The sequence below is a fragment of the Taurulus bubalis genome, assembly GCF_910589615.1.
Source record: "Taurulus bubalis genome assembly, chromosome: 16".
Lineage (NCBI taxonomy): Eukaryota > Metazoa > Chordata > Actinopteri > Perciformes > Cottidae > Taurulus > Taurulus bubalis.
Genome location: NC_136604.1, coordinates 23,969,995 through 23,991,227, shown reverse-complemented (window position 1 = coordinate 23,991,227; position 21,233 = coordinate 23,969,995). Strand labels below are relative to the sequence as shown.

At 46.7% G+C, this 21,233-nt stretch overlaps 1 protein-coding gene across 1 annotated transcript in view; it reads left to right on the top strand.

Moving 5' to 3' along the window:
* The first annotated feature begins 12,835 nt into the window (after nt 1-12,835).
* Nucleotides 12,836-21,233, top strand: part of gon4la (gon-4 like a) — a 17,083-nt gene continuing 8,685 nt past the window's right edge. Inside the window, exons 1-14 of the mRNA XM_079231897.1 lie at nt 12,836-12,937; nt 13,477-13,708; nt 13,981-14,189; nt 14,390-14,464; nt 14,553-14,603; nt 16,189-16,239; nt 17,233-17,328; nt 17,404-17,496; nt 17,635-17,796; nt 19,824-20,034; nt 20,118-20,219; nt 20,323-20,363; nt 20,717-20,826; nt 20,902-21,112. Of these exons, the coding sequence (XP_079088023.1) occupies nt 13,495-13,708; nt 13,981-14,189; nt 14,390-14,464; nt 14,553-14,603; nt 16,189-16,239; nt 17,233-17,328; nt 17,404-17,496; nt 17,635-17,796; nt 19,824-20,034; nt 20,118-20,219; nt 20,323-20,363; nt 20,717-20,826; nt 20,902-21,112 (1,626 nt within the window). The 5' untranslated portion in view covers nt 12,836-12,937; nt 13,477-13,494. The remainder of the gene's footprint in view (nt 12,938-13,476; nt 13,709-13,980; nt 14,190-14,389; nt 14,465-14,552; nt 14,604-16,188; nt 16,240-17,232; nt 17,329-17,403; nt 17,497-17,634; nt 17,797-19,823; nt 20,035-20,117; nt 20,220-20,322; nt 20,364-20,716; nt 20,827-20,901; nt 21,113-21,233) is intronic.

The window sequence follows — 21,233 nt, the reverse complement described above, 5'->3', positions numbered from 1 at the left end:
ACTCCTCCTCCATGTGATGAGGCACCAGGTACCTGTACTCCTCCTCCATGTGATGAGACACCAGGTACCTGTACTCCTCCATGTGATGAGGCACCAGGTACCTGTACTCCTCCTCCATGTGATGAGGCACCAGGTACCTGTACTTCTCCTCCATGTGATGAGACACCAGGTACCTGTACTCCTCCATGTGATGAGGCACCAGGTACCTGTACTCCTCCTCCATGTGATGAGGCACCAGGTACCTGTACTCCATGTGATGAGGCACCAGGTACCTGTACTCCTCCTCCATGTGATGAGGCACCAGGTACCTGTACTCCTCCTCCATGTGATGAGGCACCAGGTACCTGTACTCCTCCTCCATGTGATGAGACACCAGGTACCTGTACTCCTCCTCGTGATGAAACACCAGGTACCTGTACTCCTCCTCCATGTGATGAGACACCAGGTACCTGTACTCCATGTGATGAGGCACCAGGTACCTGTACTCCTCCTCGTGATGAAACACCAGGTACCTGTACTCCATGTGATGAGGCACCAGGTACCTGTACTCCTCCTCGTGATGAAACACCAGGTACCTGTACTCCTCCTCCATGTGATGAGACACCAGGTACCTGTACTCCATGTGATGAGGCACCAGGTACCTGTACTCCTCCTCCATGTGATGAGGCACCAGGTACCTGTACTCTTCCTCCATGTGATGAGGCACCAGGTACCTGTACTCTTCCTCCATGTGATGAGGCACCAGGTACCTGTACTCCTCCTCCATGTGATGAGGCACCAGGTACCTGTACTCCTCCTCCATGTGATGAGGCACCAGGTACCTGTACTCTTCCTCCATGTGATGAGGCACCAGGTACCTGTACTCTTCCTCCATGTGATGAGGCACCAGGTACCTGTACTCTTCCTCCATGTGATGAGGCACCAGGTACCTGTACTCCTCCTCCATGTGATGAGGCACCAGGTACCTGTACTCCTCCTCCATGTGATGAGACACCAGGTACCTGTACTCCATGTGATGAGGCACCAGGTACCTGTACTCCTCCTCCATGTGATGAGGCACCAGGTACCTGTACTCCTCCTCCATGTGATGAGGCACCAGGTACCTGTACTCCTCCTCCATGTGATGAGACACCAGGTACCTGTACTCCTCCTCGTGATGAAACACCAGGTACCTGTACTCCTCCTCGTGATGAAACACCAGGTACCTGTACTCCTCCTCCATGTGATGAGGCACCAGGTACCTGTACTCCTCCATGTGATGAGACACCAGGTACCTGTACTCCATGTGATGAGGCACCAGGTACCTGTACTCCTCCTCCATGTGATGAGGCACCTGGTACCTGTACTCCTCCACCATGTGATGAGGCACCAGGTACCTGTACTCCTCCACCATGTGATGAGACACCAGGTACCTGTACTCCTCCACCATGTGATGAGACACCAGGTACCTGTACTCCTCCTCCATGTGATGAGACACCAGGTACCTGTACTCCTCCACCATGTGATGAGACACCAGGTACCTGTACTCCATGTGATGAGGCACCAGGTACCTGTACTCCTCCTCCATGTGATGCGGCACCAGGTACCTGTACTCCTCCCGTCCATCCCTAATACACCCGACCACTGCAGAGTCATCAGAGTACTTCTGCAGATGTCATGACTCCATGCAGCGTCCATTGAGTCACATTCATAAAGGCATCAGAGATATTTTACCTCAACAGACATGATACAAACCGGCTGAATGAACATTAATCTGCTTTAAATGACATTCATGTCGCTGAAGACTAGTTCAAGTAACCCTGAGGAACTTTAACTGGTCCTGAACCAGTCTCAGTCTAGTCCTGGTCCTCTATAGACCTAATTGTAGTCCTGGTCCTCTACAGACCTCAGTCTAGTCCTGGTCCTCTATAGACCTCAGTGTAGTCCTGGTCCTCTACAGACCTCAGTGTAGTCCTGGTCCTCTACAGACCTCAGTGTAGTCCTGGTCCACTATAGAGCTCAGTCTAGTCCTGGTCCTCTATAGACCTCAGTCTGGTCCTCTATAGTCCTCAGTGTAGTCATGGTCCTCTATAGTCCTCAGTCTGGTCCTCTATAGTCCTCAGTGTAGTCCTGGTCCTCTATAGACCTCAGTCTAGTCCTGGTCCTCTATAGTCCTCATGTAGTCCTGGTCCTCTATAGACCTCAGTGTAGTCCTGGTCCTCTATAGACCTCAGTCTAGTCCTGGTCCTCTATAGTCCTCAGTCTGGTCCTCTATAGTCCTCAGTGTAGTCCTGGTCCTCTATAGACCTCAGTCTAGTCCTGGTTCTATATAGTCCTCATGTAGTCCTGGTCCTCTATAGACCTCAGTGTAGTCCTGGTCCTCTATAGACCTCAGTCTAGTCCTGGTCCTCTATAGACCTCAGTCTGGTCCTCTATAGACCTCAGTGTAGTCCTGGTCCTCTATAGACCTCAGTCTAGTCCTGGTCCTCTATAGTCCTCATGTAGTCCTGGTCCTCTATAGACCTCAGTCTAGTCCTGGTCCTCTATAGACCTCAGTCTAGTCCTGGTCCTCTACAGACCTCAGTCTAGTCCTGGTCCTCTATAGACCTCAGTGTAGTCCTGGTCCTCTATAGACCTCAGTCTAGTCCTGGTTCTATATAGTCCTCATGTAGTCCTGGTCCTCTATAGACCTCAGTGTAGTCCTGGTCCTCTATAGACCTCAGTCTAGTCCTGGTCCTCTATAGACCTCAGTCTGGTCCTCTATAGACCTCAGTGTAGTCCTGGTCCTCTATAGACCTCAGTCTAGTCCTGGTCCTCTATAGTCCTCATGTAGTCCTGGTCCTCTATAGACCTCAGTCTAGTCCTGGTCCTCTATAGACCTCAGTCTAGTCCTGGTCCTCTATAGACCTCAGTGTAGTCCTGGTCCTCTATAGACCTCAGTCTAGTCCTGGTCCTCTATAGACCTCAGTGTAGTCCTGGTCCTCTACAGACCTCAGTGTAGTCCTGGTCCTCTATAGACCTCAGTGTAGTCCTGGTCCTCTATAGACCTCAGTGTAGTCCTGGTCCTCTATAGACCTCAGTGTAGTCCTGGTCCTCTATAGACCTCAGTGAAGTCCTGGTCCTCTATAGACCTCAGTGTAGTCCTGGTCCTCTACAGACCTCAGTGTAGTCCTGGTCCACTATAGAGCTCAGTCTAGTCCTGGTCCTCTATAGTCCTCAGTCTGGTCCTCTATAGTCCTCAGTGTAGTCATGGTCCTCTATAGTCCTCAGTCTGGTCCTCTATAGTCCTCAGTGTAGTCCTGGTCCTCTATAGACCTCAGTCTAGTCCTGGTCCTCTATAGTCCTCATGTAGTCCTGGTCCTCTATAGACCTCAGTGTAGTCCTGGTCCTCTATAGACCTCAGTCTAGTCCTGGTCCTCTATAGTCCTCAGTCTGGTCCTCTATAGTCCTCAGTGTAGTCCTGGTCCTCTATAGACCTCAGTCTAGTCCTGGTCCTATATAGTCCTCATGTAGTCCTGGTCCTCTATAGACCTCAGTGTAGTCCTGGTCCTCTATAGACCTCAGTCTAGTCCTGGTCCTCTATAGACCTCAGTCTGGTCCTCTATAGACCTCAGTGTAGTCCTGGTCCTCTATAGACCTCAGTCTAGTCCTGGTCCTCTATAGTCCTCATGTAGTCCTGGTCCTCTATAGACCTCAGTCTAGTCCTGGTCCTCTATAGACCTCAGTCTAGTCCTGGTCCTCTACAGACCTCAGTCTAGTCCTGGTCCTCTATAGACCTCAGTGTAGTCCTGGTCCTCTATAGACCTCAGTCTAGTCCTGGTCCTTTATAGACCTCAGTGTAGTCCTGGTCCTCTACAGACCTCAGTCTAGTCCTGGTCCTCTATAGACCTCAGTCTAGTCCTGGTCCTCTATAGTCCTCATGTAGTCCTGGTCCTCTATAGACCTCAGTCTAGTCCTGGTCCTCTATAGACCTCAGTCTAGTCCTGGTCCTCTACAGACCTCAGTCTAGTCCTGGTCCTCTATAGTCCTCAGTGTAGTCCTGGTCCTCTATAGACCTCAGTGTAGTCCTGGTCCACTATAGTCCTCATGTAGTCCTGGTCCTCTGTAGACCTCAGTGTAGTCCTGGTCCTCTATAGACCTCAGTGTAGTCCTGGTCCTCTATAGACCTCAGTGTAGTCCTGGTCCTCTATAGACCTCAGTGTAGTCCTGGTCCACTATAGTCCTCATGTAGTCCTGGTCCTCTATAGACCTCAGTGTAGTCCTGGTCCTCTATAGACCTCAGTGAAGTCCTGGTCCTCTATAGACCTCAGTCTAGTCCTGGTCCACTATAGTCCTCATGTAGTCCTGGTCCTCTATAGACCTCAGTCTAGTCCTGGTCCTCTATAGACCTCAGTCTAGTCCTGGTCCTCTATAGACCTCAGTGTAGTCCTGGTCCTCTATAGACCTCAGTGAAGTCCTGGTCCTCTATAGACCTCAGTCTAGTCCTGGTCCACTATAGTCCTCATGTAGTCCTGGTCCTCTATAGACCTCAGTCTAGTCCTGGTCCTCTATAGACCTCAGTGTAGTCCTGGTCCTCTATAGACCTCAGTGTAGTCCTGGTCCTCTATAGACCTCAGTGTAGTCCTGGTCCAACACTACCTCTTTAGTTCACAGGGGGCACCGGAACCAACAATATTCTCACCTTTGACATTGAAGCAGACTGGGCTGCTGTGAGTCCTCCATGGTTCGTCAAACCATCTCGCTCCATATGTATGCATAAATACGCAGCGATCGTTTCCGAACTTGTTGGTTGTCCAGGCTCCCATTGTCTGAACTCCGTCTCTCCAGGTTTGTAGAAGCTTGAGTCTGACAGTGACCACTTCCAGCTTTCCTGGTAATTGTACAGTCCTATCCAGGCTTGCTGAAAGCAATATTTCATTATGACAAAGAAATAGACTTTCAGATATTTTTACTTCTCATTTACAGTCTTGATTCTGACGATCAGTCTGATTTATTATTTCAAGTCTGTCTTAAACAATATTCAGCTGCTAATATGAACATTGAGAAGGTTTTATTTCTGTCATCACTCCTGCTGTTCATAATGGACTAAGAGTCTCACAACGTGGTGACGGCTGAGCTGATGCTAGAAGCTAACGATGCTAACAGATAACAATGCTAACAGATAACGATACTAACAGATAACAATGCTAACAGATAACGATGCTAACAGATAACGATGCTAACGGATAACAATGCTAACAGATAACGATACTAACAGATAACAATGCTAACAGATAACTAAACTAACAGATAACAATGCTAACAGACAGTGTTGGGGGTAACGAGTTACAAAGTAACGGATTACAGTAACGATATCACTATTATAGGTAACGAAGTAAAGTAACGCATTACACTCTAAACATTGGTAACTACTCTACTAGACCTCAGGAACGCGTTCCTGCGTTACTCAAGACATTTCTACCCGTCTGAAAAGTTCTCTTAGCGGCGCACGAGTCACACGACACTTCCTGATGAACAGCCTATCATAGAACTCCGATCGGAGTGATCTGAGTGATCTGAGTGATCTGAGTGATCTGAGTAGCTGCTGGTGCGTAGAAGGAGGGAAGCGGGAAATGGATGAGACGGAGACGGAGACAGGAGAGTTCAGCCAGTGGCGATATTCTCATTATTTTAACTTTGTTGCTCCAAAGGGTAAACATATGAGTGTAAAATGCATTCTATGTCCAGGCGAGAGGCGTCTTTAACTGCCGTCCACTCAATGAGCAACCTGTTGAGCATTTGACAACCGGCCCAGCACTTCAAAACGTGTGGCCAAAGATCCCGATGGCCGTCACCTGAAGACGCTCCTCACCAGCCGACCCCGCCTAAACAAGCTGAGGGGTTCCGCTTCTTCTCTTGGGGCAGAAGGTAACACAAGAGGAAATGAATGTAACCTAATAAAATAACACCACGCTGCTCCGTTAGGTTAGACCACTTTAATCTTGACTCCTCATTCCTCTCTCCTTCCGTTTTCCCCTTCAGAATAAAAGCCCCAGAAACATACACCAGAACACTGCTTCATAGAGAACTGTTTAAATACACCATACAATAGCTTACGTTAACAAACTAGTTGCCGGTTTATTTAAGCAATGATGAAGTGGATTTTCTGTTTATTTAATTGCATTTCTGTTTCTATTTTATGGGAAAAAGTGCCATTTATTTTTCTTAAAGCACTACAATGATTCCTATAACAAGCTGGTTGGTTCCTAGGAGTCGGCCCGTTTGGTTTAGTGGTCTCATGTTCCACAGCCTGTTGTAATGTGTTATGTGTCTGACCTCATGACCCGTACACAGCCTCTATATCCTGTTGTGCATTTTAAAGTGAGGCATATATAAATAAATGTTCCTCTGACATGTAACATAAAAAAGCATTGCACTAAAATACTCCAGTAAAGTACAAGTACACACTTTGCATACTTCCCACCACTGTGTGGATGTAACACTTTCAGACCTGTCACTAGCGTAATGAACTCACAGAGCCGGAGGCGGCCATTTTGCTTGAGTTCATCGTCCTCTCCAGGGCCTCCAGGGCCTCCTGGGCCTCCTGGGCCTCCAGGGCCTCCTGGGCCTCCTGGGCCTCGGACGGTGGCCAGGTCGGTGTAGTTCTCTCTGCAGTGACGCTGGTCTTCAGCTCATCAACAACATGGTAGAGACGACACACAGCCCTGGGGACACACACATGCTGACTCATCAAATCTGTATGACTTCATAGATATGCATTAAGTGGCAGTGAGGACCAGGACAACTAACGTATATGTAGTGTGCATATGAACACATACATATGTGTATATATATATATATATATATATACATATGTGTATATATATATATATATATATGTATATGTATATGTATATGTATGTATATGTATATGTATATATGTATGTATATGTATATATATATGTATACGTATATATATACGTATATATATATACGTATATATATATATATATATGGGTCAATGACGAATAAGGCTTCTAAAAGGGTAATTTTTTAAGAAAATTTAAAAAAGTCTCAGTTGTTTTTGTTTTAAATAGTTTTTAACAGTATTTTTTACTTCACAGGCTAAAAATTGTGACGCAACCACTTCATAATTAAATAGAGAAACATAATAATACAAATATAGAAATGAATACATTCAATACAATATATTCACGTCATATTCAGCAACCATTTATTCACTTTAACCTTTTATTTATTATTTAAATTCCAGTTTATCTGCAGCAGCTGACCTTCATCAATGAGACCTGACTGTTAAATAATATTCAATATTACCATGAACATGTTATCTCCTCTTATCAATATTACCATGAACATGACTGTTATCTCCTCTGCACTCCTTCAAAATAAAAGTCTGTTACCTCCTCTACACTCCACTACAAAATAAAAGTCTTTTAACTCCTCTGCACTCCACTTCAAAATAAAAGTATGTTAACTCCTCTACACTCCACTACAAAATAAAAGTCTGTTAACTCCTCTACACTCCACTACAAAATAAAAGTCTGTTAACTCCTCTACACTCCACTACAAAATAAAAGTCTGTTAACTCCTCTACACTCCACTACAAAATAAAAGTCTGTTAACTCCTCTACACTCCACTACAAAATAAAAGTCTGTTAACTCCTCTACACTCCACTACAAAATAAAAGTCTGTTAACTCCTCTACACTCCACTACAAAATAAAAGTCTGTTAACTCCTCTACACTCCACTACAAAATAAAAGTCCCATCTTTACAATTGCGTCACTTGACATTTGAGAATGAACATTTTTGGATAAAAGTGTTTTAATTATTTCAACACCTTAAAACGATTATTGTTTGTAAACATGTATTTTATTTTAAATGTTTAATAATAAAAGCATGCCATCGTAGTTTATTTTAAATGTATTATGATGAAAATACATTATTTTATAGTTTTTATATTCGGATCATTTGCTGGGAGCCGCCGGACATTTTCAGGGTTTGAGGTGCAAAACATAAAATAATATTTATTTGAATGAACTGAAAATATATTTAAACTGAATAGGTTTTATATAATTAAATAATATGTCATGAATTGATAATACAATATGTAAAGGAAATAATGGATTCGGACACAAAAATATGCATGTCTTGTCATTGACCCATATATATATATATATATATATATATATACATATATAAATATACATATATGAAGATACACATACATGTAACCATAACATGCTTTAAATACTACTATTGACGATACCCCCCCCGTACATCGCTAAATGTTACACAAGGGAATATATTATATTATGAAACAATTACATAAATTGTTGGATTTATTTTAAGCCGTAGAGAAATATATTGATTACACTTAATAATAATAAGTTAACTCACTAATGCAAATGATCCTTTTACTTAAAGTAAAAAGATGAAGACGTTAGAAGTTAGAGGAACCTTACAGGAACACATTATTACACAATATGATCATAATGATGAAGATGGTAAAGAATATAAAGATATTGAAGTCTTGCCTGACACAACGAGGACGCTCAGCAGTAAATTGTTCATCCTCGTCTCCTCTCTGGTCCCCTTGCCTCCTCTCTGGTCCCCTTGCCTCCTCTCTGGTCCCCTTGCCTCCTCTCTGTTCCTCTCGTCTCCTCTCTGGTCCTCTCGTCTCCTCTCTGGTCCTCTCGTCTCCTCTCTGGTCCCCTTGCCTCCTCTCTGGTCCCCTCGTCTCCTCTCTGGTCCCCTTGTCTCCTCTCTCGTCTCCTGTCTGGTCCTCTCGTCTCCTCTCTGGTCCCCTCGTCTCCTCTCTCGTCTCCTCTCTCGTCTCCTCTCTGGTCCCCTCGTCTCCTCCGATGTGTTACCTCCTACTAGAGGTACCATCATAACTAGGAGAACAAAACAAGGAGAACAAGATAAGCTCTCTAGTGGGTAATATGGTACTATAAGCTCTCTAGTGGGGTAATATGGTACTATGAACTCTCTAGTGGGTAATATGGTACTATAAGCTCTCTAGTGGGGTAATATGGTACTATAAGCTCTCTAGTGGGGTAATATGGCACTATAAGCTCTCTAGTGGGGTAATATGGTACTATGAGCTCTCTAGTGGGGTAATATGGTACTATGAGCTCTCTAGTGGGGTAATATGGTACTATAAACTCTCTAGTGGGGTAATATGGTACTATGAGCTCTTTAGTGGGGTAATATGGCACTATAAACTCTCTAGTGGGTAATATGGTACTATAAACTCTCTAGTGGGTAATATGGTACTATGAGCTCTCTAGTGGGTAATATGGTACTATGAGCTCTCTAGTGGGTAATATGGTACTATAAACTCTCTAGTGGGGTAATATGGTACTATGAGCTCTCTAGTGGGTAATATGGTACTATGAGCTCTCTAGTGGGTAATATGGTACTATGAGCTCTCTAGTGGGTAATATGGTACTATAAACTCTCTAGTGGGGTAATATGGTACTATGAGCTCTCTAGTGGGGTAATATGGTACTATGAGCTCTCTAGTGGGGTAATATGGTACTATGAGCTCTTTAGTGGGGTAATATGGCACTATAAACTCTCTAGTGGGTAATATGGCACTATAAACTCTCTAGTGGGTAATATGGTACTATAAACTCTCTAGTGGGTAATATGGTACTATGAGCTCTCTAGTGGGTAATATGGTACTATGAGCTCTCTAGTGGGTAATATGGTACTATAAACTCTCTAGTGGGGTAATATGGTACTATGAGCTCTCTAGTGGGGTAATATGGTACTATGAGTTCTCTAATGGAGCAATATGGTACTATAAACTCTCTAGTGGGGTAATATGGTACTATGAGCTCTTTAGTGGGTAATATGGTACTATGAGCTCTCTAGTGGGGTAATATGGCACTATGAGCTCTTTAGTGGGTAATATGGTACGACTTGCTCCCGACTTGCTCTGTCATGCACACGTGGTCAACAATAATCCCACAAGAGCAAGGCGGCCGTCGATTTCAGAGCCAGGCGCCGCAGTGGATCTCATCGACTGCCTGGCCGAGTGCATGATGGGAAACGCCTGGCTGTCCCACATCAGGGTTGGGTTAGGGTGTTTACTGTCAGATCTAAGAGCTGATTGGCTCTTAGATCTGACAGTAAACACCACGTGGTGTAGAAAATCCTTATTTTATGTGTAGTTTAATACTTAACGCTGGATTGTTGACTATTAGTCCCTTCACACCTCTCATATTCAGCATTCTACAACTGGCAACCCACCCCCACTCCAACACCCCACAGCACCCCACCTCGCAGCGTGTCCCTTAACCAGGTGAGGAAGGAACTGAGGAGGATGAAGGTGAGGAAGGCCACGGGTCCAGACGTCATCAGCTCAAGGATCCTCAAATCCTGCGCAGACCAGCTGTGCAGGATAGCGGAGCACATCTTCAACTTGAGCTGGAGTCTGGGGAAAGTACCAGAGCTGTGGAAGACGTCCTGCGTGGTACCGGCACCAAAGACCCCGCGGCCCAAGTTCCTCAACAGCTACCGGCCGGTGGCGTTGACATCGCACCGCCTCCAGATAAACTCCAGCAAGACCAAGGAGCTGGTGGTGGACTTCCGCCGGGGTAAACGCCCTCCTCCGATACCAGTGAGCATCCAGGGACTGGACATTGAGATCGTTAAGTCTTACAAGTACCTGGGTGTTCACTTGAAGTACAAACTGGACTGGTCTGACCACGTACACACACTTTATAAAAAGGGACAGAGCAGACTCTTTCTGCTGAGGAGACTGAGGTCTTTTAGGGTGCAGGGAGCTCCTGAAGACCTTCTTTGACTCGGTGGTGGCATCAGCCATCTACTATGGAGTCTTCTGGAGCAGCAGCATCACTGCAGCTGACAGGAGGAGACTGGACAAGCTGGTGAGGAAGGCCAGCAGCGTGCTGGGCGTCCTCTGGATACTGTGGAGGATGATGCTAAGCTATCACCTGGTGGAGGTGGTGGGGGACAGGAGTATGATGCTAAGCTATCAGCTGGTGGAGGTGGTGGGGGACAGGAGCATGATGCTAAGCTATCACCTGGTGGAGGTGGTGGGGGACAGGAGCATGATGCTAAGCTATCATCCATGATGAGCCACGCCTCCCACCCCATGCAGGACTCTGCAGTCACCGGCTGATTCCCCCGATGTCTGAGGCAGAGGAACCACAAGTCCTTCCTTCCCGCTGCGGTCAGGCTGCACAACAAGCTGGGCTCTCAGTAAACCACGAACACTTCACTTTATTCACTGTGGACACTTTGATTGCACTCACCTGGTGCAATATAAATAAATTTAAGTACTTTGATATACTCTTATTCCGTCTGTATATTTAATTTAAAATTGCTACTGTACTCTTCTTGTTTTTATTACTGTTTATTGTTATTTTATTTATACTATTGTTTTTACTATGTGTCTCTTGTGTGCAAGGCTGCTGTAATAATAATAAAGGATTATCTTATTTTATCTTTAATCTAAAAACATATCTTGTGCGGTTGATATTAATAAAGATTATTTATAACTAATATCTAAACCAGTAGTCATGTATTTCACAGGCAGACATAACAAGAACAAAGGATGCAGCTACACACATTTATACATAAATATTTATAAACACATGAATAAATCTAAACGTGATCTGTAAACTACAAGTAGCCTACAGATCAGATCTAACAGGAAGTCATTTGTTCTGTGACTTCCTGTGTTTACTTTGAAATCAGATGAACACTGTCCCACTTGATGGCAGATTAATAGGCTCGTTCGTCAGAGCTGCGCCTCGCCTGGAGTCCAGAGAGCAGCGGACCAGCAGGAGGCGTTGACAAAAAACTGATCAAGTCGGACAGCTGTCAGCTGTGTTTACGCAGGAAGTCACAGAAAAAAGTACTTCCTGTTAGTTCCGAACTTTTGTTTACTTGTAGTTTACAGATCACGTTTGGATTTATTATATATGTTTATAAATATATATTTATGTAAAAATGAGTGTGTAGCTGCATCCTTTGGTCTTTTGATGTCTGCCTGTGAAATACATTACTAGTAGTTTTGATGTGTGTTGTATAAATACGATTTTGTATTAACAACCACACAATAAATGTTTTTAGATCAAACATGAGACTAATAGTCAATAATCCAGCGTTAAGTATTTCAACTACACATAAAATGCGAATTTTCTACAACACGTGGTGTTTGCTGTCAGATCTAAGAGCCAATCAGCTCTCTGATGTGGCGAGAGCCAGGGGTTTCCCATCATGCACTGGGCCAAGCAGTCGGGGGAGAGCCACTGCAGCGCCTGCCTCTGAAATCGACGGTCGGCTTAGTCTCGTGAGAGTATCGTTGACCACGTGTGCATGACGTCAGAGCAAGTCGGGAGCAAGTCGGACACAAATCTAACCGGCATGCATTGCGCGCCGATCGCCGCCGATCGATTCTGCGCAGAACTGGCTCATCTCGAACGAGCCTATTGACTCCGCTGCTACTGCTGATGATGATGATGATGATGCTCTAACGAACGAGCCTATCATCTCATAATTATTACTTTTTATCTCATAATGTCGACTTCATTATCTCATAATTATGTTGCCAAAAAGCAAAACTAACAAATACTTCACTTACAAACGAGAAATTTGCCCTCAAAACATTTGTCCGTTTGCGTAATAAAGACGTATATATACGTAAAAATACCGTCATGTGTTTGTATGTCCATCTTTAATCCTTAAAGGTGTGTAACGTTATTTATGGCTGAATACCACATGCCTCTTTGTTTATGTCTGAAGAAGAGCCGCGTGACGCCGCACGTCATAGTTACGTAATGACGCACAGTTACGTAATGACGCTCAGCCGGAAAGTGGCTCGTTGTTGTGGCGGGTGAGCGTGTTTCTGCTGCTCGTGACGGAACTTTACCGGATTACAACGACCGGTACCGGGCCGTGAGAGCGCGTTGGACCGGAAGGTGAGCGCTCGGACCGGGCTACCGGCTCATGTAGTCCTGTATCCGGCTAGTTAGGTGTTAGCATGCTATCGGTAGGAGAAACTGATCAGAACACGGCAACTACGAGCGAACGCAAGCTACCTGTAAGGAGCTAACACAAGCTAGTAGCTAACACAAGCGACCAGTGAGGAGCTAACACAAGCTACCTGTGAGGAGCTAACAAGAGCTACTAGCTAACACAAGCTACCTGCGAGGAGCTAACACAAGCTACTAGCTAACACAAGCTACCTGTGAGGAGCTAACACAAGCTACTAGCTAACACAAGCTACCTGTGAGGGGCAAGTACAAGCTACTAGCGAACACAAGCTACCTGAGGAGCTAGTACAAGCTACTAGCTAACACAAGCTATCTGTGAGGAGCTAAAACGAGCTACAGCGGGACCTGGTCCACCTGTAGTGACCCTCACACTCCAGAATGACCATCAGTGAACTCTGACCTCTAGTTGTGATGATGATGAACAACTGAGTCGTGCTAATGACACGATGACCTCATCTTTTCAGAGGTCATGTTTTTCCACAATGAGCGCCGTCCGCAAACGCCCCAGACCCAACCCGCCTCCGCCCCGGAGCCTCAGACCGCCACGCTGCGGTCCTCAGCTCAGCTCCCATGATGCTTTGCTTCCTCCGGCTCCTGCAGGGGGCGGAGCTCAGGAGGAAGAAGAAGAGGAGGAGGAGGAAGAGTACCTGCTGGTGGAGGAAGACACCACCGACTCCAGCCTCATCATCACCATGGGTAACACACACACACACATGTGTACACACACGTATGTATATATATATATATATATATATATATATATATATATATATATATATACACACACACACATATATATGCACATATGTGTACATACACACACTACATTGTTTGTAGCCATAAGTATGTTCCTCTGTCTCTCTCTCTGTTTCTCCGTCTCTCTCTCTCTCTCTCTCTCTCTCTCTCTATGTCTCTCTCTCTCTCTCTGTCTGTCTCTATGTCTGTCTCTATGTCTCTCTCTCTGTCAGACGACAGGCAGGTGGAGGTGAAGACGGCGAGGAGGAGAGCGAAGAGGAAGAGGAAGTCAGCAGTGGAGGAAGAGGAGAGGGGCAGAGCCTCAGAGAGCGAGGAGGAGGCGGGGGTAGAGGTGGAGATTGACAGGCAGCTGGACCAATCACTGGAGACGAAGTCCAAACAGCACAACCTGACCACCGTGAACGTGCGAAACATCCTCCATGTGAGTCCTCCAATCAGAGCGCTTCATGATAGTCCTCCAATCAGAGCGCTTCATGATAGTCCTCCAATCAGAGCACTTCATGATAGTCCTCCAATCAGAGCGCTTCATTCATTATCTTCATACATGTGATGTCAGCGGAGAAGATCTTTGTTTGTGACGCGTCACTAAACACCAGAACGCCTTTGACCTTTGACCTACAGGAAGTGATCACCAACGAACATGTCGTGGCCATGATGAAAGCTGCCATCAACGAGACGGAGGCCGTCCCTGCCTTTGTGAGTCCTTCCCTCTGCCGTCCAATCAGAGCGCATGGTTTGGCCTCATTTAAATAATTATCCTCTGTTTATGTTCCATTTGATTCAGGAGCCCAAAATGACTCGGTCCAAGTTCAAAGAGGTCGTGGAGAAAGGAGTGGTGAGTCTGTCTGTAAATCTGTCTGTACGTCTGTCTGTCTGTACGTCTGTCTGTCTGTCTGTCTGTACGTCTGTCTGTACGTCTGTATGTCTGTATGTCTGTCTGTCTGTACGTCTGTCTGTCTGTCTGTCTGTACGTCTGTATGTCTGTCTGTCTGTACGTCTGTATGTCTGTATGTCTGTATGTCTGTATGTCTGTATGTCTGTCTGTCTGTACGTCTGTATGTCTGTCTGTCTGTACGTCTGTCTGTCTGTATGTCTGTATGTCTGTCTGTCTGTACGTCTGTATGTCTGTATGTCTGTACGCCTGTCTGTACGTCTGTCTGTACGTCTGTCTGTACGTCTGTCTGTACGTCTGTCTGTCTGTACGTCTGTCTGTACGTCTGTCTGTCTGTACGTCTGTCTGTACGTCTGTATGTCTGTATGTCTGTACGTCTGTCTGTACGTCTGTATGTCTGTCTGTACGCCTGTCTGTACGTCTGTCTGTCTGTACGTCTGTCTGTACGTCTGTACGTCTGTCTGTCTGTACGTCTGTCTGTCTGTCTGTACGTCTGTCTGTCTGTACGTCTGTCTGTCTGTCTGTCTGTACGTCTGTCTGTCTGTCTGTCTGTACGTCTGTCTGTACGTCTGTCTGTCTGTCTGTCTGTCTGTCTGTACGTCTGTCTGTCTGTACGTCTGTCTGTCTGTCTGTCTGTACGTCTGTCTGTACGTCTGTATGTCTGTATGTCTGTACGCCTGTCTGTACGTCTGTCTGTACGTCTGTCTGTCTGTACGTCTGTCTGTCTGTACGTCTGTCTGTACGTCTGTCTGTCTGTACGTCTGTCTGTCTGTACGTCTGTCTGTACGTCTGTCTGTCTGTACGTCTGTCTGTACGTCTGTCTGTCTGTCTGTACGTCTGTCTGTCTGTCTGTACGTCTGTCTGTCTGTACGTCTGTCTGTACGTCTGTCTGTCTGTACGTCTGTCTGTACGTCTGTCTGTCTGTACGTCTGTCTGTACGTCTGTATGTCTGTCTGTACGCCTGTCTGTACGTCTGTCTGTCTGTACGTCTGTACGTCTGTACGTCTGTCTGTCTGTCTGTACGCCTGTCTGTATGTCTGTCTGTCTGTACGTCTGTACGTCTGTCTGTACGTCTGTACGTCTGTCTGTACGTCTGTCTGTCTGTACGCCTGTCTGTATGTCTGTCTGTCTGTACGTCTGTACGTCTGTCTGTACGTCTGTACGTCTGTCTGTCTGTACGCCTGTCTGTATGTCTGTCTGTCTGTACGTCTGTACGTCTGTCTGTACGTCTGTACGTCTGTCTGTACGTCTGTCTGTCTGTACGCCTGTCTGTATGTCTGTCTGTCTGTACGTCTGTACGTCTGTCTGTACGTCTGTCTGTACGTACGCCTGTCTGTATGTCTGTCTGTCTGTACGTCTGTACGTCTGTCTGTACGTCTGTCTGTCTGTACGTCTGTCTGTATGTCTGTCTGTCTGTCTGTACGTCTGTCTGTCTGTACGTCTGTCTGTCTGTACGTCTGACTGTCTGTACGTCTGACTGTCTGTACGTCTGTCTGTCTAACCGTCTCTCTGCCTGTCTGTCTCTCAGGTGATTCCAGCCTGGAACATTTCTCCCATCAAGAAGAGTGACGTCAACAAGGTGAAGCTCACCAACGATGCTGTCTGTGTCATTAGCTGGCTAACGTCAACTACTTCTGTGTCATTAGCTGGCTAACGTCAGCTACCTCAGTGTCATTAGCTGGCTAACGTCAGCTACCTCTGTGTCATTAGCTGGCTAACGTCAACTACTTCTGTGTCATTAGCTGGCTAACGTCAACTACTTCTGTGTCATTAGCTGGCTAACGTCAGCTACTTCTGTGTCATTAGCTGGCTAACGTCAACTACTTCTGTGTCATTAGCTGGCTAACGTCAGCTACTTCTGTGTCATTAGCTGGCTAACATCAGCTACCTCAGTGTCATTAGCTGGCTAACGTCAACTACTTCTGTGTCATTAGCTGGCTAACGTCAACTACTTCTGTGTCATTAGCTGGCTAACGTCAGCTACTTCTGTGTCATTAGCTGGCTAACGTCAGCTACTTCTGTGTCATTAGCTGGCTAACGTCAGCTACTTCTGTGTCATTAGCTGGCTAACGTCAGCTACTTCTGTGTCATTAGCTGGCTAACGTCAGCTACCTCAGTGTCATTAGCTGGCTAACGTCAGCTACCTCAGTGCCATTAGCTGGCTAACGTCAGCTACCTCTGTGTCATTAGCTGGCTAACGTCAGCTACCTCAGTGTCATTAGCTGGCTAACGTCAGCTAGCTCAGTGACATTAGCTGTCTAACGTCAGCTAGCTCAGTGTCATTAGCTGTCTAACGTCAGCTAGCTCAGTGTCATTAGCTGTCTAACGTCAGCTAGCTCAGTGTCATTAGCTGGCTAACGTCAGCTAGCTCAGTGTCATTAGCTGTCTAACGTCAGCTAGCTCAGTGTCATTAGCTGGCTAACGTCAGCTAGCTCAGTGTCATTAGCTGGCTAGCGTCAGCTGGCTCAGTGTCATTAGCTGGCTAACGTCAGCTAGCTCAGTGTCATTAGCTGGCTAGCGTCAGCTGGCTCAGTGTCATTAGCTGGATAACGTCCAGCTCTTCTGTCTTCAGGCTCCTCAGTTTGTGGACATCCCTCTGGCTGAGGAAGACTCCTCTGATGAGGAGTACCATCCTGATGAGGAAGACGAGGATGAGACGGCTGAAGATGTGAGGCTCTGCTCTGATTGGCTGCAGTTCAGGTTCACACAGAGGATTGATTATTGATTATGGATGCATGTGTAGACATTCCAGGAGAGTGACATGGAGAGCTCAGCTTCGTCTCCCAGAGGCAGTCGACTGAACAGAGCGGAGGACGACAGCTGCAGCCCCTGGCAGGTAATTCTACTTCCTGTGATGTCATCCTACACCTGTCCACAGCAAATAACATGCATCCTGCTGGGAAGCGGTAAGCTCCGCCCCCTCTCTGTCGTGGTTGGCTGAACTCTGGTCACGTGACAAGTGTCCTCTCTTCAGGCCTCCCGGAGCCGCTCCAGACGCTTGAGGGCGGCGTCCGCCTCAATGGGACCGCCCCCTCCTCCCAGAGCCCCGCCTCCCAGAGCTGTGCCCGACTGCACCTTCCTGGAGGAACTTCATGCTGTGGAGGAGGAGCTGGCTGTGTGTATGGAGCCCTACCAGGTACTGGGCATACTGGTCAGGTCTTCAGACCAGTGGGTAGAGGTCAAGGACCAGTAGGTAGAGCTTTAGATCAGTAGGTAGAGCTTTAGACCAGTAGGTCGAGGTCAAGGACCAGTAGGTAGAGCTTTTGATCAGTAGGTAGAGCTTTAGACCAGTAGGTCGAGGTCAAGGACCAGTAGGTAGAGCTTTAGACCAGTAGGTCGAGGTCAAGGACCAGTAGGTAGAGCTTTAGATCAGTAGGTAGAGCTTTAGACCAGTAGGTCGAGGTCAAGGACCAGTAGGTAGAGCTTTAGACCAGTAGGTAGATGTCAAGGACCAGTAGGTAGAGCTTTAGATCAGTAGGTAGAGCTTTAGACCAGTAGGTCGAGGTCAAGGACCAGTAGGTAGAGCTTTAGACCAGTAGGTAGATGTCAAGGACCAGTAGGTAGAGCTTTAGATCAGTAGGTAGAGCTTTAGACCAGTAGGTCGAGGTCAAGGACCAGTAGGTAGAGCTTTAGACCAGTAGGTAGATGTCAAGGACCAGTAGGTAGAGGTCAAGGACCAGTAGGTAGAGGTCAAAGACCAGTAGATAGAGCTTTAGACCAGTAGGTAGAGGTCAAGGACCAGTAGGTAGAGCTTTAGACCAGTAGGTAGATGTCAAGGACCAGTAGGTAGAGGTCAAGGACCAGTAGGTAGAGGTCAAAGACCAGTAGATAGAGCTTTAGACCAGTAGGTAGATGTCAAGGACCAGTAGGTAGAGGTCAAGGACCAGTAGGTAGAGGTCAAAGACCAGTAGATAGAGGTTTAGACCAGTAGGTAGCACAATAAGTACCTACCATATATGCTGCATTATGCTACAATGTGACCTTTTGCAACTTTTTTGGTTGTTGGTGTGCCGCAGGATTTTTTTATTGTAGAAAATGTGCCACGGCTCAAAAAAGGTTGAAAAACACTGCAGTAGATAAAGGTTTAGACCAGTAGGTTTATTGGTTACTGGTTATTGGTTATTGGTTATTGATGATTGGTTACTGGTTATTGATGATTGGTTACTGGTTACTGGTTACTGGTTATTGGTTACTGGTTATTGGTTACTGGTTATTGATGAATGTCAGCTAGCTCAGTGTCATTAGCTGTCTAACATCAGCTAGCTCAGTGTCATTAGCTGTCTAACGTTAGCTAGCTCAGTGTCATTAGCTGTCTAACGTTAGCTAGCTCAGTGTCATTAGCTGTCTAACATTAGCTAGCTCAGTGTCATTAGCTGTCCAGCGTCAGCTACCTCAGTGTCATTAGCTGGCTAACGTCAGCTACCTCAGTGTCATTAGCTGGCTAACGTCAGCTACCTCAGTGTCATTAGCTGGCTAACGTCAGCTACCTCAGTGTCATTAGCTGGCTAACGTCAGCTACCTCAGTGTCATTAGCTGGCTAACGTCAGCTACCTCAGTGTTATTAGCTGGCTAACGTCAGCTAGCTCAGTGTCATTAGCTGGCTAACGTCAGCTACCTCAGTGTCATTAGCTGGCTAACGTCAGCTACCTCAGTGTTATTAGCTGGCTAACGTCAGCTAGCTCAGTGTCATTAGCTGGCTAACGTCAGCTAGCTCAGTGTCATTAGCTGTCTAACGTCAGCTAGCTCAGTGTCATTAGCTGTCTAACATTAGCTAGCTCAGTGTCATTAGCTGTCCAGCGTCAGCTAGCTCAGTGTCATTAGCTGGCTAACGTCAGCTACCTCAGTGTCATTAGCTGTCTAACATTAGCTAGCTCAGTGTCATTAGCTGTCCAGTGTCAGCTAGCTCAGTGTCATTAGCTGTCTAACGTCAGCTACCTCAGTGTCATTAGCTGTCTAACATTAGCTAGCTCAGTGTCATTAGCTGTCCAGCGTCAGCTAGCTCAGTGTCATTAGCTGGCTAACATTAGCTAGCTCAGTGTCATTAGCTATTATTGATGATAGGTTATTGGTTTTTGATGATTGGTTGTTGATGATTGGTTACTGGTTATTGGTTACTGGTTATTGATTACTGGTTATTGATGATTGGTTACTGGTGTCCGGCAGCCCCTGCCTGAGTCGGTAGAGGCCGTGGGTCTGATGGCGTACCGGACCCGGTCCAAGCGGCCGCTACGCGATGTGCCACTGGGACGGCTGGAGGCGGAGCTCCGAGCTCCTGACATCACACCTGACATGTACAAGTTCAGCTCCGCCCACGAGGACAGGGACTGGACTGATTGGCTGAGAGGCCTGATGACCCCAGACATGGAAAACGAAGGTGTGTGTGTGTGTGTGTGTGTGTGTGTGTGTGTGTGTGTGTGTGTGTGTGTGTAACCGCTCTCTCTCCGTGTCTCTCTGCAGAGGAATGTGATGATGAAGACGATCCGGAGTACAACTTTCTGGCCGACACCGATGAACCTGATGTGGAGGATTACCGTGACGACAAGGCCGTCCGCATCACCAGTCAGTGACACACACACACACACACACACACACACCTGGAATGAGGACTTTGAGTCTCATCGTTACAGAAGTTCATTTATTCTGACGTCTGTTTGTCCTGCAGAGAAGGAGGTGAACGAGCTGATGGAGGAGCTGTTTGAGACGGTGAGTCTCCGTCCCAGTAAGACCAGTGGGTGGAGCTTCAGGACCAGTGGGTGGAGCTTAAGATCGGTGGGTGGAACTTAAGATCAGTGGGTGGAGCTTCAGGACCGGTGGGTGGAGCTTCAGGACTGGTGGGTGGGGCTTCAGGACTGGTGGGTGGAGCTTCAGGACTGGTGGGTGGGGCTTCAGGACCGGTGGGTGGAGCTTAATATCGGTGGGTGGAGCTTCAGGACCAGTGGGTGGAGCTTCATTCCGTTCTCGTGTCTAGCTCCTGGACAGGAGATGATAACCAATCAGCAGGGAGACAAAGACCATGTGACTACAAACTAAAGTCTTCCTCACACTTAACCCTTCAGCTGAAAGAAGACCTCGCGGGACAGGAAGTGGAAGATGAATGCCACGAGGAAGAGGAGGAGCCGCAGGAAGAGTCAGTTCAGACACACACACCTCAGGAGCAGCTCAACTCGTATGTACCACACACACACACACCTACACACACACACACACACACACTGAGGCCTGACCCTCTGCGTCCCCACAGGGACCCGGGCGGCGAGGGGGAGGAGCTGCGTACGGTGAAGCTGCGTACGGTGAAGCAGCAGATGGCGTTCCTCAGGAGCAGGCGGCAGCTCGGCCTGGCCACACACACACACACACCCACGCACACACCGTCCAGCACACACACACACGCAGAGGACACACTGCTGCTGAGCCGCCAACAGAGGAGCCGCCTGCAGCAGCAGCTGCAGCAGGTACTGACTGTGTAGAAGTACACACTGATGTGTACTATATATTTACTGACTGTACAAGTACACACTGATGTGTATTATATATATATATATATATATATATATATATGTATATGTAATGTTA